Source organism: Anolis sagrei, chromosome 6 (genome assembly GCF_037176765.1).
Source record: "Anolis sagrei isolate rAnoSag1 chromosome 6, rAnoSag1.mat, whole genome shotgun sequence".
NCBI lineage: Eukaryota > Metazoa > Chordata > Lepidosauria > Squamata > Dactyloidae > Anolis > Anolis sagrei.
In genome coordinates this window covers 16069410-16097299 of record NC_090026.1, presented here as the reverse complement: position 1 = coordinate 16097299, position 27890 = coordinate 16069410, and the positions used below count along the sequence as shown (strand labels likewise).

The 27890-nt window shown below is 43.4% G+C and overlaps 1 protein-coding gene across 1 annotated transcript; it reads left to right on the top strand.

Annotated features, from left to right (window-relative positions):
* Positions 1-1469: 1469 nt before the first annotated feature.
* PRR14 (proline rich 14) lies at positions 1470-23607 on the top strand. The gene is made up of 12 exons (XM_060780224.2): positions 1470-1664; positions 8517-8691; positions 8791-9058; positions 10411-10541; positions 12938-13163; positions 13292-13341; positions 13743-13834; positions 16248-16962; positions 18426-18540; positions 18682-18788; positions 21091-21162; positions 22402-23607. Exons 2-12 carry the CDS (start codon positions 8597-8599, stop codon positions 22649-22651), a joined length of 2121 nt encoding a protein of 706 aa, XP_060636207.2. The 5' UTR covers positions 1470-1664; positions 8517-8596; the 3' UTR covers positions 22652-23607.
* Positions 23608-27890: the final 4283 nt, after the last annotated feature.

Below are 27890 nucleotides of genomic sequence, written 5' to 3'. Positions count from 1 at the left end.
ACAGTAAACAATAGAAACAGTACACCGTGACACAATAAAACTAGGGTCTGGTTGAATAATGGGTACAGATTAAAAGTGCTGAGTATGACAGGTGGAATATAGGATTTTAGGGTAAGTGCAATGTGCAGACAATCTTAATTCTCTGATAAAGTGCTTCTGGGACATATTGTGCTTCTGGGACAGTTTCCTATTCTGGAAAGGCACACCGGAACAGCCAGGTCTTCAAACTGGTAGTTTGTGGGACTAACATAACTCAAAAACCACTGGACAAATTGACACCAAATTTGGACACAATATACATATCAGGCTAACGAGTGACCATCACTCATAAAAACACAGCAGAAAAGACTTAAAATGCCAAAAAAACAAAAAATACATTACAACGCATGGGCAAAAACATAATATATGTTTATATATCTTGTAAGCCGCTCTGAGTCCCCTTTATTTATTTACATTTCGTAAATAAATAAATAAATTTCAGTTTTTTCCTCCATTTCGTGTGAAAGATTCAATACAAGTCTACATTGGGGTCAAGTTTTAATTCTGAAAGCAATGAATGTCCAATACAGCAAGGAGAAAATTCCAATACAGCCAAAAGGCCTCTCTGAGAGCCCTTCCACACTGGCATATAATCCAGGTTATCAAAGCAGATAATCCACATTACCTGCTTTATTTATTATTTTATTTATTTACGGCATTTATATGCCGCCCTTCTCACCCCGAAGGGGACTCAGAGCGGCTTACAATATATATTTTCATACAATATATTATATTATTAGCATAGTACAATATCAGTATATATTACTATATTGCACTATACCATTATATTGTAATATTATATGTAATGTAAATATATAATTATAATATTGAACTATTATTACTAGTATTATATTGTATTACATTATAATATAATATGTATATACAATATACTATATTATATTATTAGTAAAGACAAGGTGGAACTGGATTATATGAGTCTACACTGCCAAATAATCCATTCTAAAGCAGTGTAAAGGGAGCCTAAAAGAAGGAATCAAAGCTGCATTGCCAGCCTTGCGTCCATCATAATTTAAAGCCTGCCCCTTTAAATACCCCACTTCTGGTCCTCGCTTCAAATGGCGGCCTCCTAAACGGCGCCACCAAAAAAATCTGCCCTCACTCAAAATGGCTGCCGCCCTCGACGCCTTCCTTGTTTTCCTCTCTCTTTCTCTCCCTCGCTCCGCTTTTATTTTCCCCCTTCAGTTTTGCCCTGAGCCAAAATGGCAGCTTTCCCAACGTCACCGGCGCCTTCGCCCTTAACAAAGAAGGCGGCCGCAAGACGCGACTCTTTTCCAACGCTACACAAGCCCGCGAGCCGCCTTTGCCCTTCACTGTGATGGCGGCGGTTTGGCCACGCTACCTCGAGGTAAATCCTGCACACTGATTGGCTGGGAGGGAAAACAAGCCGCGCTACCATTGGCTGGTATGGAACACGAAAGGGAAAAGGGTAGCGTCGAGGTGTGAGTAAGAGAAGGGCAAGGAGGGAGGAGGAAGAGGGAGTTAGTTGGTGAGTTGGAGGGAGGGAAGGAAGGAAGGAAGGAAGGAGGAAAGAGGAGGAGGGGGGCTGTTTTTCAAACTGAGTTTAACTGATTCGAGAAAGGAGCCCAAGGAAGTGGGCAAAGAAGGTGAGATTTCATGGAATTGATATGAAATTGGGGTTTTGTTTTGGGGTTTTTTGGGGGGGGGAAGAGATGGAGAAGATGGCAGAGGGAGTCTTGGAAGTGGGACTTGAGGCCACAAATTGGAAGAGAGCATGGAGATCCTGAGGCACCAGAAGTTACTTGAAGGGAAAGTTACTTGGTTTTTAGCTCTTGAACCAGGTTCAGGGCATCCTTATGGGGTTCACTTCCAAAAGGAGTTAACTTTGAAAGTTTTTTTATTGTATTATATTTTTATATTTATTATATATTTTTAATTTTTTATATTTATATTTATTATATATTTTTAATTTTTATATTTATTATATTTATTATATATTTTTAATTTTTATATTTATATTTATTAATATTCATTATATATTTATATTATATATATATATATATATATATATATATATATATATATATATTTAAAGTGGTGGTAGAGGCATGGGCCAACTTGGCCCCCCCCCCAGGTGTTTTGGACTCCCAACTCCCACCAGGGACAGGGCCTTCTCGGTGGTGGCCCCTCGACTCTGGAACTCACTCCCCAAGGACATCAGGCATGCCCCAACGTTGGCAGTCTTTAGAAGGAGCTTGAAAACATGGTTGTTCCAGTGTGCCATCCCAATTATACTTATTAATATTCATTATATATTTATATTTATTATATATATATTTAAAGTGGTGGTAGACGCATGGGCCAACTTGGGCCCCCCAGATGTTTTGGACTCCAACTCCCACCAGGGACAGGGCCTTCTTGGTGGTGGCCCCTCAACTCTGGAACTCACTCCCCAAGGACATCAGGCATGCCCCAACGTTGGCAGTCTTTAGAAGGAGCTTGAAAACGTGGCTGTTCCAGTGTGCCTTTCCAGAATAAGGAAACTCCAAGCAATATGTCCCAAATGAGAGAGGAGATATGATAGCCAGGTATAAATATGTGAGAGGAAGGCACAAGGAGGAGGGAGCAAGCTTGTTTTCTGCTTCCCTGGAGACTAGGACGGCGGAACAATGGCTTCAAACTACAAGAGAGGAGATTCCATCTGAACATGAGGAAGAACTTCCTGACTGTGAGAACCGTTCAGCAGTGGAACTCTCTGCCCCGGAGTGTGGTGGAGGCTTCTTCTTTGGAAGCTTTTAAACAGAGGCTGGATGGCCATCTGTCAGGGGTGATTTGAATGCAACATTCCTGCTTCTTGGCAGGGGGTTGGACTGGATGGCCCATGGGGTCTCTTCCAACTCTTTGATTCTATGATTCTATGAAATGCACTTTACTAGAGATCTAGAATTGCCTGCAAGCCCCACCTATCCCTAAAATATCTATCTTATTTCACCTGATCATGCCCAGCACTTTTAAAGATTTTAAGTATTACATTTGGCCCTGCCACAGGTTATTGTTAATGTTTTTTGCTTTGTTTATGAGTTTTTATTATTATTATTCTATTGTTGTTGTTGTGTTTTACTGTTGTATTTGGGCTCAGCCTCTTGTAAGCCGCACCAAGTCCTTCGGGAGATGATAGCGGGGTATAAATAAAGGTTTATTATTATTATTATTATTATTATTTCCTTTCCCCCCTCATCTTAAGCTCTTCTTACAATGCCTTTAGGTTAGGTATGGGCCAACTTGGGTCCTCCAGGTGTTTTGGACTCCAACTCCCACCATTCCTAACAGCCTCAGGCCCTTTCCTTTCCCCCCTCAGCTGCTTAAGTGGCTGAGGGGGAAAAGGAAGGGGCCTGAGGCTGTTAGGAATGGTGGGAGTTGGAGTCCAAAACACCTGGAGGGCCAAAGTTGGCCCATGCCTGTGGTCGTGTTTAGTTGTGGCTTTTAGGGTTTCTCTCAATAGAATAATTACACTTTGGCACTGCTTTAACTGCCACGGTTCAGTACCATGCAGTTCTGGGATTTGTAGTTCGGCGAGGCCCCAGTGAAGAAGGAGAAAGTCCTTGGAAAATCACAACCATTGACCCTTGCCAAAGTAGGGTCAAACTGTAGTTATTCTACATTGTTAGACTGACCTAGAGAGATGTTTATGTGAGAGATGTTTATGTTATTTATATTAATTGTTTTGTATTGATTTTTTGTTATTGCTTCTGTTTACTGATGTACTGTGGGCTTGGGCACATGTAAGCCGCACAGAGTCCCTTGGGGAGATGGTAGCGGGGTATAAATAAAGTATTATTATTATTATTATTATTATTATTATTATGTTGACAAGCTGGAATGTGTCCAGAAGAAGGCGACTAAAATGATCAAAGGTCTGGAGAACAAGCCCAATGAGGAGCGGCTTAAAGAGCTGGGCATGTTTAGCCTGAAGAAAAGAAAGCTGAGAGGAGACACAATGAGGGCCATGTATAAATATGTGAGGGGAAGTCATAGGGAGGGGGGAAGCAAGCTTGCTTTCTGCTGCCCTGGAGACTAGGATGTGGCACAATGGCTTCAAACTACACGAAAGGAGATTCTCCCTGACCTTTAGGAAAAACTTCATAACTGCAAGAGAGAGCACTGTTCGGCAATAGAACTCTCTGCCCCCAAAGTGTGGTGGAGGCTTCTTCTTTGGAGTATTTTAAACAGAGACTAGATGGCCATCTGTCGGGGGTGCTTTGAATGCGATTTTCCTGCTTCTTGGCAGAATGGGGTTGGACTGCATGGCTCATGAGGTCTCTTCCACCTCATTGATTCTATGATTCTATGTGATTATTAACTTCACTTGTCTACTTTAATTAGAACTAACTGTTGGGATTCTGGCCTCTGTCTAACCCAGGCATGGGCCACATTCCCCGAGGCAGTGTTTCTCAAACTGTGCTCCTCTAGGTTTTTTGGACTTCAGCTCTCAGAAATCCCAGCCAGTTTACCAGCTGTTAGGAATTGTGGGAGCTGGAAGTCCAAAACATCTGGAGGAGCACGGTTTGAGAAACTCTGCTCTAAGATATCCACAAGCTAGACTGAGCTTTCCAGGAGTCTTCTATTCCCAGAAGCTGCAGCCAGGCTAGTTAAGGATTCTAGAAGCTGACACTGAAAACCCCTGGAATACCAAAAGTTGAGTCCTGGGATTTGTAGTTCAACGAGGTCTGACAGATGAGAAAGTCCTTGGAAAACTACAACTCCCAAGATTTCATACTATCAAAAGTTGAGTCCTGGGATTTGTAGTTCAATGAGATCTGACAGATAAGAAAGTCCTTGGAAAACTACAACTCCCAGGATTCCATGCTATTGACCCCTGGAAAAGTGGGGTCACACTGTAATCATTCTACATTGTTAGATTGACCTATGTGGTTATTGACTTCACAGGTCTAACTGTTGGGATTTTAGCCTCATCCTAACCTTGGCACGGGCCACATTCTTTAAGGCAGTATTTCTCAAACTGTGCTCCTCCAGATGATTTGGACTTCAGTTCTCAGATATCCCAGTTGTTAGAAATTGTGAGAGTTGAAGTCCAAAATATCTGGAGGGCCAAAGTTAGGCCATGCTCGGTTTAACTTAATTAATTTTTTTGTTGTATAATTATTATTGTTATGAGGATACTCAAAAGTGGCAAACAGAAGGTGCAGCTCCACTGAATTAAAGCCATTTGATATTGTCTTAGTTGCCATGGCTGAATGCTGTAGAATCATGGGAGTTGTAGTTGTACAAGGTCCTTAACCATCTCTGCCGAAGTGTGCTGGATTTCCATAGCATTACACCAAGGCAGCTAAAATGGTGTCAAACCGCATTCAACCTACAATTTAGATCAGTGGCTCCCAACCTTTTGGGGCTCCAGGTGTTTTGGACTTCAGCTCCCACAGTTCCTTAACAGCTGGTAAGCTGGCTGAGATTTCTGGGAGTTGAAGTCCAAAACACCTGGAGGCACAAGGGTTGGGAACCCTTTGATGGCAGTGATAGGGGTGTTAATGGGGCTGGGGATATTATGGGATTATTATGACATTGTGTTCTTTTCTTTGCTCCATGTTACAGTGTTTTTTGTTTCTAATTTGTTATGAAAATTTAATGGGAAATGAGAAAACAACCAAGTGGCAACTTTCAACCCAACTACAGTATTTATTTGGCACTGGGTTATTCTTTCCAACCCATATGCTTTCTCCAAATCAGGCCACTGGGCAGTTGAGGAGAGATCCAGGGTACAGCTATCAGTGGTTTCCAAACTTTCGCCCCCAAAGAGTTTGGTACTACATCTTCCAGAATTCCTGATGATTGGACAAGTTTGCTGAAGCTTCTAGGAACTGCAGTCCCAATCCCTTAAAGGATGAAAGTTTGGGGATCACTGATCTATGGTTTAGAATTCATGCAGTTTGACAGTACCTGAATTGATATGGCTCGGTGCTACAGAATCCTCAGAGTTGTAGTTTTGCAAGGTCTTTAGCCTTTTCTTCCAAAGAGAGTTGGTGCCTCACCAAACTATAAATCCCATAGCATTCAGTGGTGTCATTAATTCTACAGCCTAAGAAGGGGCAACAGGTAGAAGTGAGGTGTAGACTTTGTGCTTGCCCTAACATTGCGTGGAAGAGGATGGATGGGTTATCTAAGGGAGCGTAAGAGATGAAAGGACTTGAAGGTACATGATGACACTTGGTGTGGGTAGATTTTGGGGCATAACAAGGAGGAGAAGTTGATGAGCCATCCCAAGGAAGGGTGTGGTGTGTACGCTCCTAAACTGTGAAGCACCATCAGAAAGAAAGAGATGGGAGGACAAGACTCATCTCCTGTAATTTTCCATCCACACTAGAATCTTTTATCTTTGTCATGTCCAGAACATCACTAAAGGCATTGGAAACAGAAGAATCTGGGACAGATATGTTTTATATTGTAATGTTAATTGTTTTTAATGGCACTTTTATGAATGTCTGACATCCAATTGTGCCAATCTGTAACCCGCCTTGAGTCGCTATATGGCTGAGAAAGGTGGGCTATAAATATCGTAAATAAAATAAAATAAGTTGAGTGTATTCATGGTTTATAACTCCTTCCTTCCCTTGACTAAGAATTTATTCAACGCTGTAAAAGTTGTTTTTTGGTACTAAACTGAACTAGGGATGCATCTACACTGTAGAATTAATGCTCTTTTCTACCCTTTCACTGCCATGGCTTGATACAATGGAGTTATGGTAGTTTTTTTGAGGCACTAACAGTCTTTGGGAGCAAAGACTGAATACCTTGTACAACTACAACTCCCATGATCCCATAGCAGAAAATAAATGATATCAAACTGCATTCATTTCACATTACTGATATTTTTACAAGCTGGAGTTTTAGCCATCTTCTGGCAGAGATGCTTATGGGCGTAAAAATACAAATGGAGTGTTATTAAGCAACAGGTTGGAAGGAATGGCTTCTGTAGCAAAGGGAGATATCAAAATATAGAAGAATTTAAGACCAAGGAATGGGATTTTGAAACAATTGAGAAAAGATTCAGCAAATTTTACTGAGAATGAAATATCTAGTTTGTTTCCAATGGGGTGAGTCTTGATAGAGAAAGTGTGGGCTGAGAATCCTTAGGATGACATGGCTTTGACACCTACTTTCTGCCCATCCTGTTTGTTTGTACTTACTACAGCTTGGCATGACTCACTAGCTTTTGTTGCCTTTGTTTCTTTCGTGTGGCACCACTCACCCACCACTGCCTCTGCCTTAATGGTATTTTTCATCATTTTATTACAGTGGTAGTACGTTTTGGATGACCCATAGTCTTTTTGATAGTTCAGTGTACACAGACTTTGTTTCATGGCCAAAATTATTAAAAATATTGTATAATATTGCATTTATGCTATGTGTATAAGGGGTATATGAAACATTAATGAATGCCGTAATTAGATTGGGATCCTATCTCCAAGATAAATCATTACAGTCCCCAAGTTACAGTCAATATATGTTCTGCAGATTTTTTTCTTAGTATAAATTTGTATGCAAGTCGGAACATGGACATTTTAAAGTATATATATATATATATATATATATACACACACACACACACACACACACACACACACACATATACGTGCGCACACACATACACGCACATACATACAGAGAGCTTTGAATAACTTAGAGAACTGTTAACGCCCCTGTGATATTTGTTTTTCTGTCTGGGCCCCTGCTCATAAGATTTCACCTCACTTTCCGTCCCAATTGGAGTTTGAAAAATTTGGCTTGTTGTGGGAACAAGGATTGGTGATACAGTTTAATTGGAGACAGCGGAGCCCCCTGTGGCACAATGGATTAAATTCTTGTGCCGGCTGGACTGCTGATGGAAAGGTTGACTGTTCAGATCCAGCAAGCAGGGTGAGCTCCTATCTGTCAGCTCCAGCTTCCCATGAGAGAAGCCTCCCATAGGATGGTAAAACATCTGGGCGTCCCCTGGGCAATGTCCTTGCAGACAGCCAATTCTCTCACACCAGAAGTGACTTGCAGTTTCTGAAGTCACTCCTGACATTGAAAAAATTGAAACACCTGTTTCCCATGTTAATTCCTCTAGGAGTGAATTTCCCTTCTGAGGGGGAGACTTCTCTTAACTTCCTGTTGTCTCACTTATGTTCTTAACTATGAGTTGTATGTAAGCTGGATGTCTGGAACTTGGGGACTACCTGTATATATATTTTTATTGTCAATTTTTTAAATTAAATTATTGGAAGAATATTTAAAGCAATTATATGTTTATATTATGTATGTATGTATGTATGTATGTGAAAATGCAGGTTTTTCTAAATTCAAAGAAAAACAAAATCCCAAACGCTTTTGTTCCCAGCTATTTTGGAAAAGGGGTACTCGGCCTATATTTGTGAAGAAGGAACTGCCAGTGATACAAATGTTTGCAACTAAACCAATGCATCTTCCTTCCCCTGGTGCAGAAAGGTGAGGAATGAGAATTTGGTGGACCATCCCGGGGCGGCCACCAAATTCCCGATTCTGAGGAGGATTGAGATCTGCCATGGAGTGTCCAATGCTTGAAGGAACGTCAGAAGACGAGACTCTAATGTGTGCTTTCAAGAGGCGTGTGAGGCAACGAAAAGTCTTCAAATACAGGTGAGAGGAGAGTGTTCTTCCTTTTGAAAATCCGGTGGGAAGAAATACAATTTGTGAGTAGCCCCGTGACTCTCCCTTTGTGCCATATTCCAATTGCAGGCCTGCTGCTGAGGAGCAAGAGTCCTCTTCCCTGCAGCAGAATCCTCTTGAGAGAGACGGAGCACCTCTCCTCCCTTCTGGGGATACAGAGTGGTCACCCACCAAGAGGCAACGGCTTCAGAAGGGCTTACCTCCGATGGGGGAAACAAATGGGAGCGCCTGCCCTGGGGAAGAGGAGAGCTTGTGGCACGTGGCGTCTCCCATGGAGAAGAAGCAGCGGAAGGTGTTGGCGGTTGACCTGGAAGACCTTTCTACCACCCAAGTGCCTGTAAGGAGGGGATAACAGGGGCGGGTGCCTCGGGTCGTCAGTGCAGATTTGTGAAGCTATTCCTCATGGACTGTGTTGCAGCTGATTCTGATGTAGGACTAAATAGGAATCAGGGAAGGAGGTTCTTAATCGGGGTGCACTACACTGTATCATTAAAGCAGTTTGACACCACTTTAACTGTCATAACTTTGTGCTGCAGAACCATGGGAGTTGTAGTTTGGTGATGCAGCTGTACTCCAAGGCAGAGGAGACCAAAGGCTTTCCAAAACGACAACTCCAACGATTCCATAGCAATGACCCATGGCAATTGAAATTGTGACAAACTGCATTAACTCTGCAGTGTAGCTGCACCCTCAATTGCTTCTTTATCAGTGTTTGGGATGTTATGACAAACTGGTGGCACAGCAGATTAAACTGCTGAGCTGCTGAACTTGCTGACTGAAAGGTCAGCAATTAGACTCTGGGGAGCAAGGTGAGCTCCTGCTTCTAGGCCCAGCTTCTGCCAGCCTAGCAGTTTGAAAACATGCAAATGTGAGTAGATCAATAGGTACAGCTTTTGCGGGAAGGCAACGGCACTCCATGAAGTCATGCTGGCCACATGAGCTTGGAGGTGTCTATGGACAATGCCGGCCCTTTGGCTTAGAAATGGAGATGAGCACTATCCCCCAGAGTTGGACACGACTAGACTTAATGTCAAGGGGAAACCTTTATCTTTACTAATTAATATTGCTTGAAAGATAATAAAATACCGTATATTCCGGCATATAAGGCGACTGGGCGTATAAGACGACCCCCAACATTTCCAGTTAAAATATAGAGTTAAGACGACTCCCATGCATAAGACTACACCCATGTATAAGACGACCCCTGACTTTTGAGAAGATTTTCTTGGGTTAAAAAGTAGTCTTATACGCCAGAATATACTGTAGTTTGGATTATTCATTTAAAAATTATCATTACTTATAGTAAGGTGTTACCTAAAATGGCTTAGAAAAGTCTCCTTTGATATACAAAATTGTCCAAAATTTACCCCTAAGTAATATTACAATCCCTCGAATTTATCCCAGATAACATTATTGCTTGTAACACACTACTCCTATGAATAATAATAATAATAATAATAATAATAATAATAATAGTCCCATCAGAAGAAATGCCCCCTTACTCATGGCACAAGTTAAATTTTCTTTTCTTTTTTTAACTAAAAGCTTTAACATTACACTAAATACATTAGAAACAATATTTTTCCCATAATAAATTGTTGTGTAAACAGGAAATGAAGAAAAAGTTCCTGAACGTATTTATTTGCTTCTAAGGAGCTTCTAACTTGCCTTGTATTTCTCTTTGTCCAGGAGGATCTACAAAGGTGCTCACCTCTACAAAAACCTGCCATATCACCCTGTATAAATTCCCACCAGCCAATGATCTTGAAGGAAGATGGAACTTCCTGCTCAGAAAAGGGCCATAGTAGTACCACATGCAGGTGAGCCATGTTCCATGAAACTTGAGAACTTGCCAGGAGGAGGGTAGGTATAGGCTGTTGGGGCTCAGCAGCAAGATACTTGGGGTTTTGATTCAGATGATTCAGAGGTTGAAGGAAATGATGGCATTTTCACTGAGTCTGTGTCTGCTTCTGAAACTCAGATAGACATGCAGGCTGTAGATCACAGAGAGAGACCAGAGCCAGCAGCTGTAGAAGAGATAAGGGGTGTTTCTCTTGAGAAACAGCCTTCAGAGGAAGGGGGAGTTGCCCTGCTCAGAAAGAGTCAAGGAAATGTTAATTAGAAGGTCAGAAAGAATATGTGAGAAGCAGTCCTTGAAACACAGGTGCTGAAAAAATGATCTCATCTCTGTTTGGTCAGGTTTGAGCTTAAATTAAGTGTGGGTTCCCTGGGCTCTTTAGAGCAGACAACTTTGCCTTAAAATCAAGTCCATTATCAGAATGAGTTTTGCCTTGCTGAAGTTGCTACGGATTTTTGCTTATGCTTTTGACTTTTTGGATTTCATGTACCTTGTAATTATGGATTCCATGCATCTTGGATTTGTGTTGTCCAAGGCTTTCATGGCTGGGATCACTGGGTTGCTGTGAGTTTTCCGGGCTTTATAGCTATGTCCCAGAAGCATTATCTCCTGATGTTTCACCTGCATTTATGGCAGGCATCCTCAGAGGTTCTGAGGTCTGTAGAAAACAAGGCAAGTGGGGTTTATATATCTGAAATGTCCAGGATGGGAAAAACAACTCTTTGTCTGCTGGAGGCAAATGTGAATGTTGCAATTGGCCACCTTGATTAGCATTTAATAACCTTTCATGTGTTAAATGTTATGTGTTAAATGTTTTGATACGGCCAATAGGCCAATCAATAAAACGTATCGTATCGTAATAACCTTTCAACTTCAATTCCTGGCTGGTTGCTGCCTGGGGAAATCCTTTGTTGGGAGATTTTAGCTGGCCCTGGTTGATTCTTGTCTGGAATTCTCCTGCATTTTGGGTGCTGTTCTTTATTTACTGAAAAGAATCTGCGATCCCCATCTACTCCAAGGTGAAGTGAACCACCTAAACTGGGCTCTACAGGCCAATGGAGACTCTACCACAGACATCAGAAGAGCTGCTAGACCAAGAACAAGCCATGAGAGTCAAGACAAAAACCCACCCAGAGGAAAAGTGTTCTTGCCATACATTAAAGGAAACACTGACCGCATACGGAAGCTAATGAAGAAAGTCAACCTACAAACTATCTGCAGACCCACTAAGAAAATCCAACAAATGCTACATTCAGCAAAGGACAAGGGGGATCCTCTCACAGGAGTCTACCATATACCATGCAGCTGTGGACAAGTCTACATAGGGATTACCAAATGTAGCATTGCCCAGTCACAAATCAAGGAACAAGAAAGGCACTGCAGACTACTTCAACCAGAGACGTCAGTCATAGCAGAGCACCTGATGAGCCAGCCTGGACACAGCATATTATTTGAGAACACAGAAATGCTGGACCACTCCAACAACTACCATGTCAGACTACACAGAGAAGGCACTGAAATTCACAAGCATGTGGACAATTTCAACAGAAAGGAAGAAACCATAAAAATGAACAAAATCTGGCTACCAGTATTTTTAAAACCCTGTAAAGCAGTGGTTCTCAACCTGTGGGTCCCCAGATGTTTTGGCCTTCAACTCCCAGAAATCCTAACAGCTGGTAAACTGGCTGGGATTTCTGGGAGTTGTAGGCCAAAACACCTGGGGACCCACAGGTTGAGAACCACTGCTATAAAATCAGGGCAGTAACTAAAGAGCAAGACTCAAAAAGCAGGGGAATTCCAAACAAGAAGCAATCAAGGCCAGCTAGCACCTCCCAACAAAGGATTCCCCCATGCAGCACCCAGCTGGGCATTAAATCTGCAAGGCTATTAAATGCTAATCAAGGTAGCCTGTTGTAACAGTCACACCTGCCTCAAGCAGACAAGAGTTCTTTCTCCCAACCTGGACATTATTCCACAGATATCTAAACATCACTTTTCTAGTTTCTAATAGACCTCCAACCTCTGAGGATGCCTGCCATAGATGTGGGCAAAATGTCAGGAAAAAATGCTTCTGGAACATGACTATACAGCCTGGAAAACTACCTTGGATTTCATGGACATTTGTGTCTTGGACTATTGATCTTTATATATTTGGACTATTGCAAGATTATATCACCTATTCTCCTGCCTTTTGGGAAATGCTCATTTTCCCCTTTGTATGTCCTTTTTGTAAATAAACTTCTTTAGTTAGCTACTACTGGACTCTGTTTGATGCTGGGTGAAAGGTGTTCCTGACCTAGTGTGCAACATAGGCATGTCTCCTGAAGCTTCCTGTCTTCCTTCCTTCCCTGCTTCCAGCCCAACGTCTTCTAAGGAGGTTTCCCCACCACATGAGGACCCTCAAGAGAAGTTGACGCATGTGTGCCGACAGTTGTGGGCTCAGAGATTGTCTCCTCTTCTGTGCCATGAGTCGGACCGCCTACAAGCGAAAAGGCAGCGCCTGCAAAATGGCATTTCCTCGGTCAGCGGGAATGAGGGGACGAAAGCCGTCAGCGTGGAGGGCTCTCCTTTGAGTCAAGTCTTGGTGAGTTGGTGGCAAGAGACACCTGAGGAAAACCCAAGAGGGGAGGCACTTAGCAAAGCCTTACTAAAAGAGCCAGAGGGTGACATCTTGGTCCACCTTTCGGTTCAGACATCTTTTCTCGCTGGCAGGATGCCGGCGTTGGCATGGAGCAGCTGGAGACTTCCCTACCCCCCTGTCGGTGAGTGCTTCGCCCACAAAACCAACCAAGATGTGGAATTGGCTGTGCTTCCCCTTCTCTACCTTTCAAAAGCCTGGCAGTTAGAGTGCAAGAAAACTGATCCAATTGAAGATTCGCTCCCAGAGCTTTGGTGACAAGCCCAGAATTCTTTGGGGATAGTCTCTTTCTCATTGACAGCTTGATTCCTAGGTGCTTTTGGACAGTCTCCCCCAATTTGGGCCCCCTGAGGCATGTTGGCCTTCTATCTCTCCCATCATCTTCTCCCAGCCTAGCGAGGGAGCGCTTGGAGTTGTAGTCCAGTTCATCGGAGTCACCAAATTGTGGGAGGCTGTTCTGGAGCACCCTGGTTTCAAAGGGCCAAAAACTGCCTATCACTTCCAAGTGTTTTTGTTCTCACTCAGGGATGACCGTCCAGTGTTGCATAGCCAGTCTCCTGCTTCACATGTGGAAAAGCCAATCCCTCCTGATCCGTGTGAGCACACCCATCAGACAGGTGAGTGAGGCTATCTGGTCTGTTACTTTGTTGAATGTTTGTCAGTAAGAGGTCATATGGGAAGTCAGGAATCTGAATAATAAGTGGCGGGAAGATATCCTGATTTGGCTTTATTATCTAAGGAACACAACTTTCCATTGTGATACTCCCATGGTTCTTGTATTGGAGGCAAAATGGAAGTTTGGGAGATAGGGAGAATGAAAACGCAGGTGACAATTGACAATTCTATCTATCATGAATGCTGACAGGATGGAGAGTCCATGGTATATGGGCAAAAAGGGAACATTCAATTAAGAATACTTATTATTCAAAGCAGGTTTTCTGAAGCTTGAGCTTTTTTGATGTGTTGAACTACAGCACTCATGACACATGCAACCACAGCTGGGAATGATGAGAAAAGAAATCAGACACATTTGGAGGACTCTTGCTTGATGGAGATTGTTGTTGGAAGAAGCAACCTTCTCAATCCTCTATATGATGTTTTCTGTTTTATAATGTGTTGTTTTATAACCTGAAGTACAGAGTGAGGCAGCATAACTTCCTTTTTCAAAACTTAATAAAAACCATTGTATGAATCAGAAATTTTTATTATTTTTTATAACGTAGGCACATACCTAAAGTTTTGTTTTACGTAGTTTTGAAGATCAAATTAGGTAGGTGACATCCCCCATTCTCCATACACTGAGTAAACCGATTTCTGGCGTTTGTCATTACTCTTGCCAGCATAGCAGGTGTTATGTTGGCAATTCCTTCCTGGATGTTGGTCTTCAAATCTTGTAGGGTCCTTGGACAGTTCACATAAACACGGGATTTCAAAAACCCTATAGAAAAAAAATCACAAGGGGCCAAATCTGGAGAGCGGGCCAGCCACTCCAAATCCGCTCGAAAAGTAGGCCTCAATGGCAAAAGCACGCCCCTCACTGTTCCAGTGCATGATGGCGACTGAACTCCCGCCTTTTGAACAAGACCACTAGTGCTCCACTACGTCTTCAACCGACTGAATGGTGTGCATTTTAAAAAAGGAAGTTATGCTGCCTCACCCTGTATATGTCTTACTTGATTTGCAGTTTCCTTATCTCTATATACCTAGAGCAGTGGGAGAGGCTGCAGGACTCAGTGACAGTTTAGAATGTTCAGTTTTAAATAGGATGGCAGTTAGGGAATGTCTGTTGGGGAGTGACTGTTAGAGAAGTCAGTGTTGAGCCTTGAATGAGCTTGAGTAGAGAAGTCTTGTCAGAGTGCAGAAGCTCATGTTGGGAAGTTAGAAACTGTTGCAGCTTGTGTTGTATTTGAAAGCAAACTTTTACTAAAGAGAGCTGTATAAAGCAATATAGTTTAGGAAGCAACTGTTAAAGATTGTAAATTCAAGATACAAACTCTCTGAAACGTTACTGAATCTTTTAACCCAGTGGTTCTCAACCTGGGGTCCCCAGATGTTTTTGGCCTTCAACTCCCAGAAATCCTAACAGCTGCTAAACTGGCTGGGATTTCTGGGAGTTGTAGGCCAAAAACATCTGGGGACCCCAGGTTGAGAACCACTGTTTTAACCCCTAACAAGAAATGTGCCTGTATTTTTAAATACATGAAATTATCAGTAAACAAAACTTGTTAGTTTTCAAAGAAGTCTGCTTTCATCATCCCTCTATTCTGCTTTGGTTAGACCACACGTCAAATTCTGGGCATCACAATTCAAGAGAGATATTGACAAGCTGGAATGTGTCCAGTGGAGGGTGACTAAAATGATCAAGGGTCTGGAGAACAAGCCCTATGAGGAGCAGCTTAAGGAGCTGGGCATGTTTAGCCTGCAGAAGAGAAGGCTGAGAGGAGATATGATAGCCATGTATAAATATGTGAGGGGAAGCCACAGGGAGGAGGGAGTAAGCTTGTTTACTGCTTCCATGGAGATTAGGACAAGGAATAATGGCTTCAAACTACAAGAAAGGAGAGTCCATCTGAACATGAGGAAGAACTTCCTGACTGTGAGAGCTGTTCAGCAGTGGAACTCTCTGCCCCGGAGTGTGGTGGAGGCTCCTTCTTTGGAAGCTTTTAAACAGAGGCTGGATGGCCATCTGTCAGGGGTTATTTGAATGCAATATTCCTGCTTCTTGGCAGAATGGGGTTGGACTGGATGGCCCATGAGGTCTATTCCAACTCTTTGATTCTATGATTCTATGATTGTATGCTGAAAGCATCAAACAGAAAGAAAACATGTACATACCTAGCAATAATCCATTAACAAATAAATTCTGCTACCCCAATTGGGTTGTGATCCTAACAGTCCATGATCTATACCCCGATGGTCAGTGATCCTAACAGGCCATAATCCATTATCCCCAATAATTGTTGTGTAGAAATAATCATCCATTCCTTCCATTGTCCCGTGGCCAATGATATTTTTCATCTGTCCCATTAGATGTCTCATCAGAAGCCGTCGAAGTGCCTTCTTCTTGGACCCCTGCCACGTCAACCCTCTTGCATCCTTCAGTGATCCCACGCTTCCGAAACTGGGGCCTGGCCCCTGTTTTCCAGAGCATGCGTTCTAAACTGGAGGCCTTCTCAGAGATCTTCCTGAGCCCGTCCAAACCTGCTCTTCCGTCCACTAAGGAAACACCCTCCTTGCCGCTGAGCCCACATACAGATGAGGACCAGGCAGCGTCCCAGCCAGGAAGTCCACAGAGAGGAGTCAATATCGAGGTGAAAATAGCCATCTCAGAACCTCGTCCCCAGAAGAGAAGCTGTCACCAAGAAGAAGAGGAGGAGATGGGCAGCATGGTGGTGAGTGGGCGGCCGCCAATCCGCCAGTGGCGCCTGAGTGAGGGAGATCCAGCTCCTCAGCCCCGCCTTGGACGCAGCTATTCCTGCCCGGATTTCCCCAGGGCTTGCTCCTGGCAAGCCTCCCTGGTGGCCGTGTCTCCTTCCTCGCAGTTGCGACAGCGACGGCACACTGTCTGCAGTCTGGAAGTATCCCGAGAGCTGGGCCATCCCACGCTTCCCTGCCTTCGCAAAGAGGTGTACCCATTCAGTACACCCCCTCCGCGATTCTTGGTGCGCTCGTCCAATACGGATAGCACCTCGTACTGCTCTCCTGTGCCGTCCTGCTGCCGAGACTCCAGTCCAGTTCATTCCAGGTGAAAACTTTACGCTCTTTCCTTGAGTTTCCTCCCTCCCAAGCTGTCTAAATACTATTGTTGATTCTATTTTTAAAAAATTAAAGACAGGGGCTGGACAAAAAATTAGACTGAGGATGGACCATACCTTTGCGGCAAAGCACCTTCTTAGTAAATCTCGTTCCAGTATTCTGTCTCCTATTTATTTATTTATTTACTACATTTATATACCACGCCTCTCAGCCCAGGGACGACTCGGAGCAGTTTGCAATTGGCAGTAATTCAATGCCACACAATTACAACAAACAAAACTATCATAAAATACTGTTAAAAACATTAGCATACAATATACAATATAAAATCCATACAGAACCATAAAACATTGTTGTGAGCATCTCTATGTCAAGTCATCATTCAGTTGCGTCATCCGGTAATTCCATGAATTCGTATAACTATGCTGTATTTGGTAAGGCCTGCTCAAAAAGCCATGTTTTCACCCTTCTTCGAAATGACAGGAGGGAGGGCACCGATCTTATCTCTCTAGGCAGGGCGTTCCACAGTCAAGGGGCCACCGCTGAGAAGGCCCTGTCTCGTCCCAGCCAGACGCATCTGCGATGATGGCAGGACTGAGAGCAGGGCCTCCCCAGAAGATCTTAACATCCTGCCTGAGGCAATTGTCTCTTGCAATTAATTTTTTTAAAATTTCGTTGCCTATAAATGTTGTAAAGCAATGTTTTTGGGTTGAAAGAATAGCTGTTTACAAGAAATATTGCCCAGAGGACGCCTGACTATATTTACTCAGTCTTTGAGGAGGCTCTTTCCGTGTTCCCCATCTCTTGTGGTAACCTTGTGTCTCCATATGAGATTAGACTACAGTTCCCATTCTCTTTCGCTGGCATTCCAGATCCAGTGTCAGTGATGATGGGGGGCTGTAGTCTGATCTCACATGAAGAGAAATCCGTGATCTTGAAGCGCAGTGCTGGCAAAAACCTTTTCCTGGGACCCGATCTGTGTGTATAAGACTGCATTTGAATTCCTAGAGGTTTGTCTAATCATCACAGCTTCTTTGATTACAGCTCTCGGAATCCCCAAGCCAGATTGGCCAAAAGTAACTGTTCAAAGCTCTGCTCTGGAAAAAGAAAGCTTTTTTTTTTAACCCAAAACTGATTCGTAACCCCTTTGGTATTAATAAAATGCTTTGATTTTATTGCTGTATTATGTTGTCCGGGCTTGGCCCCATGTAAGCCGCACCGTCCCCATTGGGGGTGGCGGGGTAGAAATAAAGTTTATTATTTATTATTATTAGTATTAGTATTATTCTATTGTACTTTGCAACCAGGATGCTTGCACCTTCAGTGTTACATGTCCCTGTCTGATCCATTTATTTAACTCTTAAGTTAGTCCCTACGCTCCAGTGGATTGAGCAGTTCTCAGACTCACTTCTGTTGGTATATTTATGCCCTCCCTCCCCCCGCTGCTCACAGGGACCTCTCCACTTCTCCCGATGGTGGACAGAGGGTGCCTAGCATTGGCCTGGATGTAGATGACACTGAGTTGGCTACATCAGAACAGATGATGCTTTCAGAGGATGAAATGAAGGTCAGTTCCTGCTTGACCCAAGGGGTTACCATATCCGGTGCTGTGCGGTGTGGAAGGGGTGGTTGTTAAACTCTAGCTCTCTTTGGGACTTTATTTACTTCGGTTTATTCACACCTTCCTTTATCTCTCTGAAATGTGTAGGTTTCACAGGACAACACCACAGGGAAAGTGTCCTGCATCAGAATCCGCAAGACTCCAGCTAGGCAGCAAGCAAATCTCACTCCAATGGGACTTCCACGGCCTGTCAGGTGAGAGTGTCCTCTACCTCACAAGGGGTTTGTTCCAAATTGTGAGGGAGAAGGTTTCAGGCAACCAGGAAACATACAAATCACATTCTCCAGTACCTGGAAGTGAAACGTCTGTGCGTGAGGCTAGATAGTGCCCTTGAGGGTCAATGAGAGCACCAAATAGTAGGTAAGTTGTTTTTCCTCAGTGGATTACAGCTTCCTGTATTTCTCATTATCTGTTATAGTGGCTGGGGCCAATGAATGTTATAGTCTATCGAATCTGGAAGCCTGCAAACTGCTCACTCCTGGTTTTGAGGGAGATGCTGCAAATACAGTAAAACCTCTACATAAGAATGTCCCCACATAAGTGCGTTTTAACTTTCAAATCCTCACTCAGCCTAGAGCAGTTGTCCACAAGAACTCAAATATGGTCCACAGCCTCACTGTTACTACACTGTTGCAACGAGAGGTCTCGCGAAACCTTCTTATAGTGCCGAGGCTTATTAAATATGGTTTTCTGTGGGCGAGCAGATGGCGACTACTGGATGGCCTATGTCCTGTATCAGAAACTACACCTGATGTGGTCTATCCAATACAATTTTCTGAATCATCACCCCAAATAGCGAAACCAAATCTAAAGTTCACCCAAAACTGATTCGTAACCCTTTTGGTACTAATGTTGGAGAGTGGTCCCTGGTCAAAAAAGGTTGAGAACCACTGGCTTAGAGTGTCATCCAAACACTGTTTTGACCTATGAACAGTGCAAAAGAAGCCTCTTTTCCATCTAAACCAGTTCTAACATCAGGCAGAGAGAAAAAAAAATGGGGATTGGATTCCTAGCCGGAGCAGCTCTGGCTCTTCCTGCAAGGTGGGAACTCCATGTGAGTGCTTCTCCTGAACGTTCTGGGAGGATTCAATCTGGAGATTTCACTCCAGAAATTGCAGTCCACCTTGGTGCAGCAGAGCCTCAGCCTAAACAGGAGGACTGTATGTTTTGCTTCAAAAAGAGCTAGATCAACCATAGGCAAACTTCAGCCCTCCAGGTATTTTGGATTTCAACTCCCACAATTCCTAACAGCCTCCCGGAAATCCATGAAGAAAATGATACTGTTTGCCTTTCTGTACATTGGCCAACACATTTTCTTACCTCAAATGCGCTTCCTTCCCACAGTGTCTTGATGGAACCAAGCACTGCTTATCTCTGAACATTTTATACATTATTTGTTATTTACAAAGTACATTTTCTAATTTAAAAACACATAACAAAAAATTGGGGTGGTTTTCGCGGTGCTGGAACACATTAATAGCATTTCAATTGGAAAATTCACTTTGAGATAAAAATGTTTTGACTTAAGAACAGTCACAGAACTAATACTTAAGTCAAGGTATCACTGTGTATGGAATCTGAGGGCTAGGGTTGCCCATTAATATCACGTTTTGTTCACTGCCTGCTTTCCAATTTCACTTAAATCAATTAATGATATTTCTAATTGGAATATGTTTCTGATTGGTATATTCTAGCTCAGTGGTTCTCAACTGTTGGTATTCCAGAGGTTTTCAGTTTCAGCTTCTAGAATCCTTGACTAACCTGGTAGCAGCTTCTGGGAGTGGAAGACTCCTGGAAGGCTCTGCCTTGTGAACATCTTAGAACAGAGTTTCTCAAACTCCAGATGTTTTGGGCTTCCAACTCCCACAATTCCTAACAGCTGGTAAACTGGCTGGGATTTCTGAGAGCTGAAGTCCAAAACGCCTTGAGGGGCCCACTTCAAGAAACACTGCCTCAGGGAATGTGGGACTAAAGGAAGGAGAGTGGCTGAAACCAAGACTAATGTCAGGAAGGTGTAGTGGCACTCAAGCCTGATGGCTATTTGGATTAAGTGGCACTGAACTACAGTACAGCCTCAGTATCCTGCTGGGATTTGGCTCCGGGATCCCCAGGAATATCAAAATCTGTGGATATTCAATGAACTGGTAAAATGGTGTTCCTTATATAACATGGCAAAATTGGGATTTTTTTTTTTTTTTTTTTTTTTTGGGCAGGGGTGGATGGGTGGGATATTTTAAAGCTGTGGTCAAATACGTGAAGATAAAATCCATGCATACAGAGGGCCAACAGTACAAGCTTCTGGAAGCCATTTTCTGGTCTCAATAAACACTGAGCTAATGCAGGCTGCAGTCCACCATGTGTAGGGATACCTCTTGAAGTTCAGCAGGCCTCTCTGGTTTTCTCTCCCCATTACCCCATTCCAGGCAAAATAAGGACTTTGGCTTGCTGTCCTTGACACCCCTGGGTGATGAGTGTTCTTCTTTTTTGCTTTCTTAGGCTGAACAAGAAAGAATTCAGTCTGGAAGAGATCTACACAAACAAGAACTACCGCACCCCTACAGAGAAAAGGTGAGCATAAGAAACATTGCTGTAAACTTGTCATTTTCTCCTGTTTTGCCGTTTCAGATTGTGGAGTACACTGTTGTTGTTATAGGTGCCTTCAGATAGTTTATAATTTAGGCAATCCTAAAGTGACCCTATCGTAGGATTTTATTGAGGAGGTTTATTCAGAGGGGGTTTACCACTTCTTCCATGAATATGCCCATCATATTCCTGGTTATTGATGGTTGAGGTATGGCTTTGATATATTTAAATGATGTTTTTACCCTGTTGTTTTTAATTGTTTAATTAGGTGATATGCCATTATGTTTTTAACTGTGTTTTAGTTGGTTAACTCTGTTGTTTGCTCTGGGCTTGGTCCCACATGTAAGCCAGCTCGAATCCCTTCAAGGAGATGGTGGCAGGGTATAAAAATAAAGTTATCATTATTATTGGGTTGTTGTAGGTTTTTATGGGCTATACGGCCATGTTCAAGAGGCATTCTCTCCTGATGTTTCACCTGCATCTATGGCAAGCATCCTCAGAGGTAGTGAGGTCATTATTAACAACATCATCATCAGTATTAGAAACACAAGATTAGTACACAGCAAAACAAGATCACTATGCTGGCTGTTGTATTCAATCACATGTTGCACACTTTCCAGGTGTCTAGGACTGTGTGATGTATCTGCCAATAATGCATGCAGATCTGAGTAGGGTGGCCTTTTGCAGCTGACAAATGGTAATTTTGTCAGTGCTGATTGTGTTTAAGTGCAGTCCAAGATACAATCATAATATCTTGCTATAATAATATACAAGGTATGTTATTATCATTATCTTTATTATCATTATTATTGTTATTACTCCTCTAAGGCTAAGAGAATGTGACTTGCCCAAAGTGTCTCAGTGGGTATCCTTTGCTGAACAGGGATTAGAACCCCATTCTTCCAGAATCCTAGTCCAAAGATCAAACCATTCCACTAATTTGGCTCTTTGTGAAGTGAAAATTGTATTTTTCAGATTACAGTTTTGTAATTCCAGTCTATTGGGACACGGTTGTCAACACTGCCTTATATCCCGAATATACTGTGCAAAACTGTGATTAAATTAGCAATCACAATATTTCTCCCATGTTCAAAATGTGAGAATTTATGTTTGTCTCCATTTCCCAAAGTAATGTCTCCTTTCTATTATGGCAAGGCTAGTACTCCTGGAGACACACCATCCTTTTCCCTGCAGTGCCCAACTTTCTCCCATCTCTCCACACAGGTCATTTGAGACCATCTTTGAGGTGCCACTAGAACGCAATGGGGCCCTCATTTTCACCAGCCAACGCAAGCTGAAGCGGGCTGTGGAGTTTCGAGAGGGTGGTCTTCCCCGCAAACAGCGCAAAGCCCGCACTCGAGGAGGACGCAAGGCCGGGGGCCGGAGGGCCCAGCCCCAGCACCCTGATTTGGAAGAGCAGCTACGGCAGCGGCTGGCAGAGCTGGATGCCCTGTTTGGGGAAGACGAGAGCTGAGCAAAGCCACTCTCTAAGTAGAGGGAGTTGTGGCCCTGGAAACTCTTCTCCTTCCCTCATCCCAGAGGTGCTGTTTGCATTTCAAACCACAAACCCACCATTTGACCACTCCAGGCTTTTCCTGTGGCCTTCTTCATTCTCAACTTTCCCAGACAAATTGATCTCTGGTGCTTGTGGCTGCCACTTTGTCCTCTATTTAGGTAATCATACCACGCCACGGAGGTGGTTGCTCTGAAAATACCATGCGGACAATCACCGTACTGCCTGTGCTGGCATCATATCAGCCAAAGTGAGCAATATTTGCAGTGTCCCAAAGTCGCCTGTTCAGTGCATTCCGCTACTTGCGCACAACCTGACCATTGGTGCCTTGCATGGAGTGTTGATCTAATGCTATCTGATATTGTGCCATCCTTTAGAGACTTGGGCCATCAAAGAATGAGCCCAACTCCATGAGAAACATGTCTTTGTGCTTTCCACCCAAAAACAAAACAGAACAAAAAACCGAATGCAGATTGTAAGAAGCCCAAAGAAATTGACAGGTAATAACAAATGGTATGTTGGGAAAGAAACAGCTGCTTGCTTATTTTACAGGGCAGGAGATGATGTGTGGAGGAAAACTAGAGCTTGAAAACATTACCTCTTTGGATAACAGATCCCAGAATCCTCCATCCGTCATGGCGGCTATTCCAGGAGTTATAATTCAAAAGAATAATGTTTTACACCCCCGGAAACGTGATTAAAGAGGCCGAGAAAAGGGCCCTGTGTCCTTGCTCGTTGTTAAAACATGGGCAGTCCATGAATGAAATAGACTGAAGTCCATCAAGCTTGGATCACTTGCTTTGATCACTTTGCTGGGACTGTTCAGTTAAGCATTAAGCATGAAGGGTGTTCATTTGTTTGCATTTTTATATTAAGCTATATTTCTAATAAACATTGCAGCTTGGTTTAAAAACAAACTTTTGGGGTTTCCTTATCTATTCTCTGTGTTTTTGTGTGGGGACCTTTTCCACTCTCAAACGCATGATGAGATGGGTAGCAGAGCATGGCTGTAATGTCATATTTTCCTATTAGCTTAGAATGTCTGAAGGACCTCATCACACTAGAGAATGAATTCACTTTAAATCCAGTTTCTGCCTTCAGAATTCTGGGGTGTGTAGTTTTGTGGAGCTGTTAATGTCATATTTTCCTATTAGCTTAGAATGTCTGAAGGACCTCATCACACTAGAGAATGAATTCACTTTAAATCCAGTTTCTGCCTTCAGAATTCTGGGGTGTGTAGTTTTGTGGAGCTGTTAAAGGCTCCTCACTAAACTACAAGCCTCAGAATTCTGCAGGAGGCAGAAACCGGATTTAAAGTGCATTCATTCTTCTAGTGTGATGAGGTCCTGAGATGCAGTACATTCTTTGCTGGGTGACAGGGGTACTTTGGGATAATCGTGGCAGCCAACTGCAGATGCTTCTGCTCAGCTTTTCTTTATAAGATTTCTGTATAGATGATGAAAGAGGGGAAAAAGTGCATCCTATGGTCCATGGCATCTGTTCCACCATGTTGGTCATTAATGCCTGGGAAACAGCACAAAGAAAGGACAAGTAAAAAATAAATTGGGGGGGGGGGGGGGGGACACATGGCGACTTTCATATACACAATAAGTGCTCTATCAAGGGATGTTATCTTGTTCGTAACTTGGGGACTGCATGTAGTTAAATTAGCCCCTATGGAAGAAAAAAATGTGATTCAGAACAAAGTGGTTTTAATATGTCCAACAATGTAGAAGTTTATCTTTTCTCTGAGCAGAAACAGACAGATCTGTTTCTCATTTGGCACTGCTGCGAGGCCATATAGAGGAATGAAAAAGGCAGTGAAGACGTCTTGGTTTTATTATTACTTCCACTTCCAAAGGACCAAAATAGATTACAGATTCTTCAACATATACAGGTCTTGAGTATCTGGAAATACAAAATACTCTAAAGTAGGAGCCTGAGACAGTGGCCATTTCGCTTTCTGATGGCTCAATATGCACCAACTTTGTTTCACAATCTCAGAGGTTGTAAGGTCTGTTGGAAACTAGGCAAGTGGGATTTATATATCTGTGGAATAATGTCCAGGGTGGGAGAAAGTATTGTTGTCTGTTTGAGACAAGTTTGAATCGTGCAATTGGCCACCTTGATTAGCATTGAATGGCCTTGCAGCTTCAAAGCCTGTCTGCTTCCTGCCTGGGGGAATCCTTTGCTGGGTTGTATTAGCTGGCCCTGATAGTTTCCTGTCTGGAATTCCCTGTTTTTGAGTGTTATTTATTTATTGTTCCAATTTAAAGTGTTTTTTTAAATACTGGTAGCGAGATTATGTTCATTTTCAAGGTTTCCTCCTTTCTGTTGAAATTGTCCACATGCTTGTGGATTTCAATGGCTTCTCTGTGTAGTCTGACATGGTGGTTTTTAGTGTAGCCCAGCATTTCTGTGTTCTCAAATAATATGCTGTGTCCAGGTTGGTTCATCAGGTGCTTTGCTGTGGCCAACTTCTCTGGTTGAATCAGTCTGTAGTGCCTTTCATGTTCCTTGATTCGTGTTTGGACAATACTGCGTTTGGTGGTCCCTATGTAGACTTGTCCACAGTTGCATGGTATACAGTGAGAGGATCCCTCTCGTCCTTTGCTGAACGTAGCATCTGTTGGATTTTCTTAGTGAACTGAATCACCTAAACAGGGCTCTACAGGCCAATGGATACTCCGCCACAGACATCAGAAGAGCTGCAAGACCAAGAACAAGTAACGAGAGCAAAGACAAAGATCTGCCCAAAGGAAAAGTGTTCTTACCATACATTAAGGGAATTACTGACCACATAGGGAAGCTGATGAAAAAACACAACCTACAAACTATCTACAGACTTAGATGTGGGATTCAAAAGGCTGAAGGTGCATCTAGACCAGGCATGGGCCAACTTTGGCCCTCCAGGTGTTTTGGACTTCCAACTCCCATAATTCCCAGTCTGGGCTTCAAGGCCCGTGTCCTTGGAACTATACATCTCCTTTTTGTTTCTGAAGGCTGTTCCTCAGACACAGTCTGGACTTCAAGGCCTGTGTCCTTGGAACTATATATCTCCTTCATTTTGTTTCTGAAGGCTGTTCCTCAGGTACAGTCTGAGCTTCAAGGCCCGTGTCCTTGGAACTTGGATCCTTGAAGTGACTGGACTGATCTTGAAGGAGCTGGGGGTGGTAACGACCGACAGGGAGCTCTGGCGTGGGCTGGTCCATGAGGTCACGAAGAGTCGGAGACGACTGAACGAATGAACAACAACACAGAATGAAGGAGATGTATAGTTCCAAAGACACATGCCTTGAATCCCAGACTGTGCCTGAGGAACAGCCTTCAGAAACAAATGATGATGTATAGCTCCAAGGACACAGCCTTGAAGGTTGGGGAGTGCATGGGGTATAGCCTTCAGAAACAGAATGAAGGAGATGTATAGTTCCAAGGACACAGGCCTTAAGTTCAGACTGTGCCTGAGAAAGAGCCTTCAGAAACAAAACGAAGGAGATATAGAGTTCCTTGCCAAGGACACAGGCCTTGAAGCCTAGACTGTGCCTGAGGAACAGCCTTCAGAAACAAAATTAAGGAGATGTATAGTTCCTTCCCAAGGACACAGGCCTTGCCAAGGAACAGGCACAATCTATACATCTCCTTCATTTGTTTCTGAAGGCTGTTCCTCAGGCACAGTCTGAGCTTCAAGGCATGTGTCCTTGGGACTATACATCTCTTCATTTTGTTTCTGAAGGCTCTTCCTCAGGCACAGTCTGAACTTCAAGGCCTGTGTCCTTGGAACTATAAATCTCCTTCATTTTGTTTCTGAAGGCTGTTTCTCAGGCACAGAGTGGGCTTCAAGGCCCGTCTCCTTGGAACTATATATCTCCTTCATTTTGTTTCTGAAGGCTGTTCCTCAGGCACAGTCTGGGCTTCAAGGCCCGTGTCCTTGGAACTATATATCTCCTTCATTTTGTTTCTGAAGGCTGTTCCTCGGGCACAGTCTGGAATTCAAGGCCTGTATCCTTGGAACATCCTTGGTATTCCCTGTAGTAACCTACGGATGTGAGAGCTGGACCTTAGGGAAGGCTGAGCGAAGGAAGATCGATGCTTTTGAGCTGTGGTGTTGGAGGAAAGTGCTGAGAGTGCCTTGGACTGCGAGAAGATCCAACCAGTCCATCCTCCAGGAAATAAAGCCCGACTGCTCATTGGAGGGAAGGATACTAGAGACAAAGTTGAAGCACTTTGGCCACATCATGAGGAGACAGCAAAGCCTGGAGAAGACAATTATGCTGGGGAAAGAGGAAGGCAAAAGGAAGAGGGGCTGACCAAGGGCAAGATGGATGGATGGGATCCTTGAAGTGACTGGACTGATCTTGAAGGAGCTGGGGGTGGTAACGACCGACAGGGAGCTCTGGCGTGGGCTGGTCCATGAGGTCACGAAGAGTCGGAGACGACTGAACGAATGAACAACAACACAGAATGAAGGAGATGTATAGTTCCAAAGACACATGCCTTGAATCCCAGACTGTGCCTGAGGAACAGCCTTCAGAAACAAATGATGATGTATAGCTCCAAGGACACAGCCTTGAAGGTTGGGGAGTGCATGGGGTATAGCCTTCAGAAACAGAATGAAGGAGATGTATAGTTCCAAGGACACAGGCCTTAAGTTCAGACTGTGCCTGAGAAAGAGCCTTCAGAAACAAAACGAAGGAGATATAGAGTTCCTTGCCAAGGACACAGGCCTTGAAGCCTAGACTGTGCCTGAGGAACAGCCTTCAGAAACAAAATTAAGGAGATGTATAGTTCCTTCCCAAGGACACAGGCCTTGCCAAGGAACAGGCACAATCTATACATCTCCTTCATTTGTTTCTGAAGGCTGTTCCTCAGGCACAGTCTGAGCTTCAAGGCATGTGTCCTTGGGACTATACATCTCTTCATTTTGTTTCTGAAGGCTCTTCCTCAGGCACAGTCTGAACTTCAAGGCCTGTGTCCTTGGAACTATAAATCTCCTTCATTTTGTTTCTGAAGGCTGTTTCTCAGGCACAGAGTGGGCTTCAAGGCCCGTCTCCTTGGAACTATATATCTCCTTCATTTTGTTTCTGAAGGCTGTTCTTCAGGCACAGCCAGGGCTTCAAGGCCCGTGTCCTTGGAACTATATATCTCCTTCATTTTGTTTCTGAAGGCTGTTCTTCAGGCACAGCCAGGGCTTCAAGGCCTG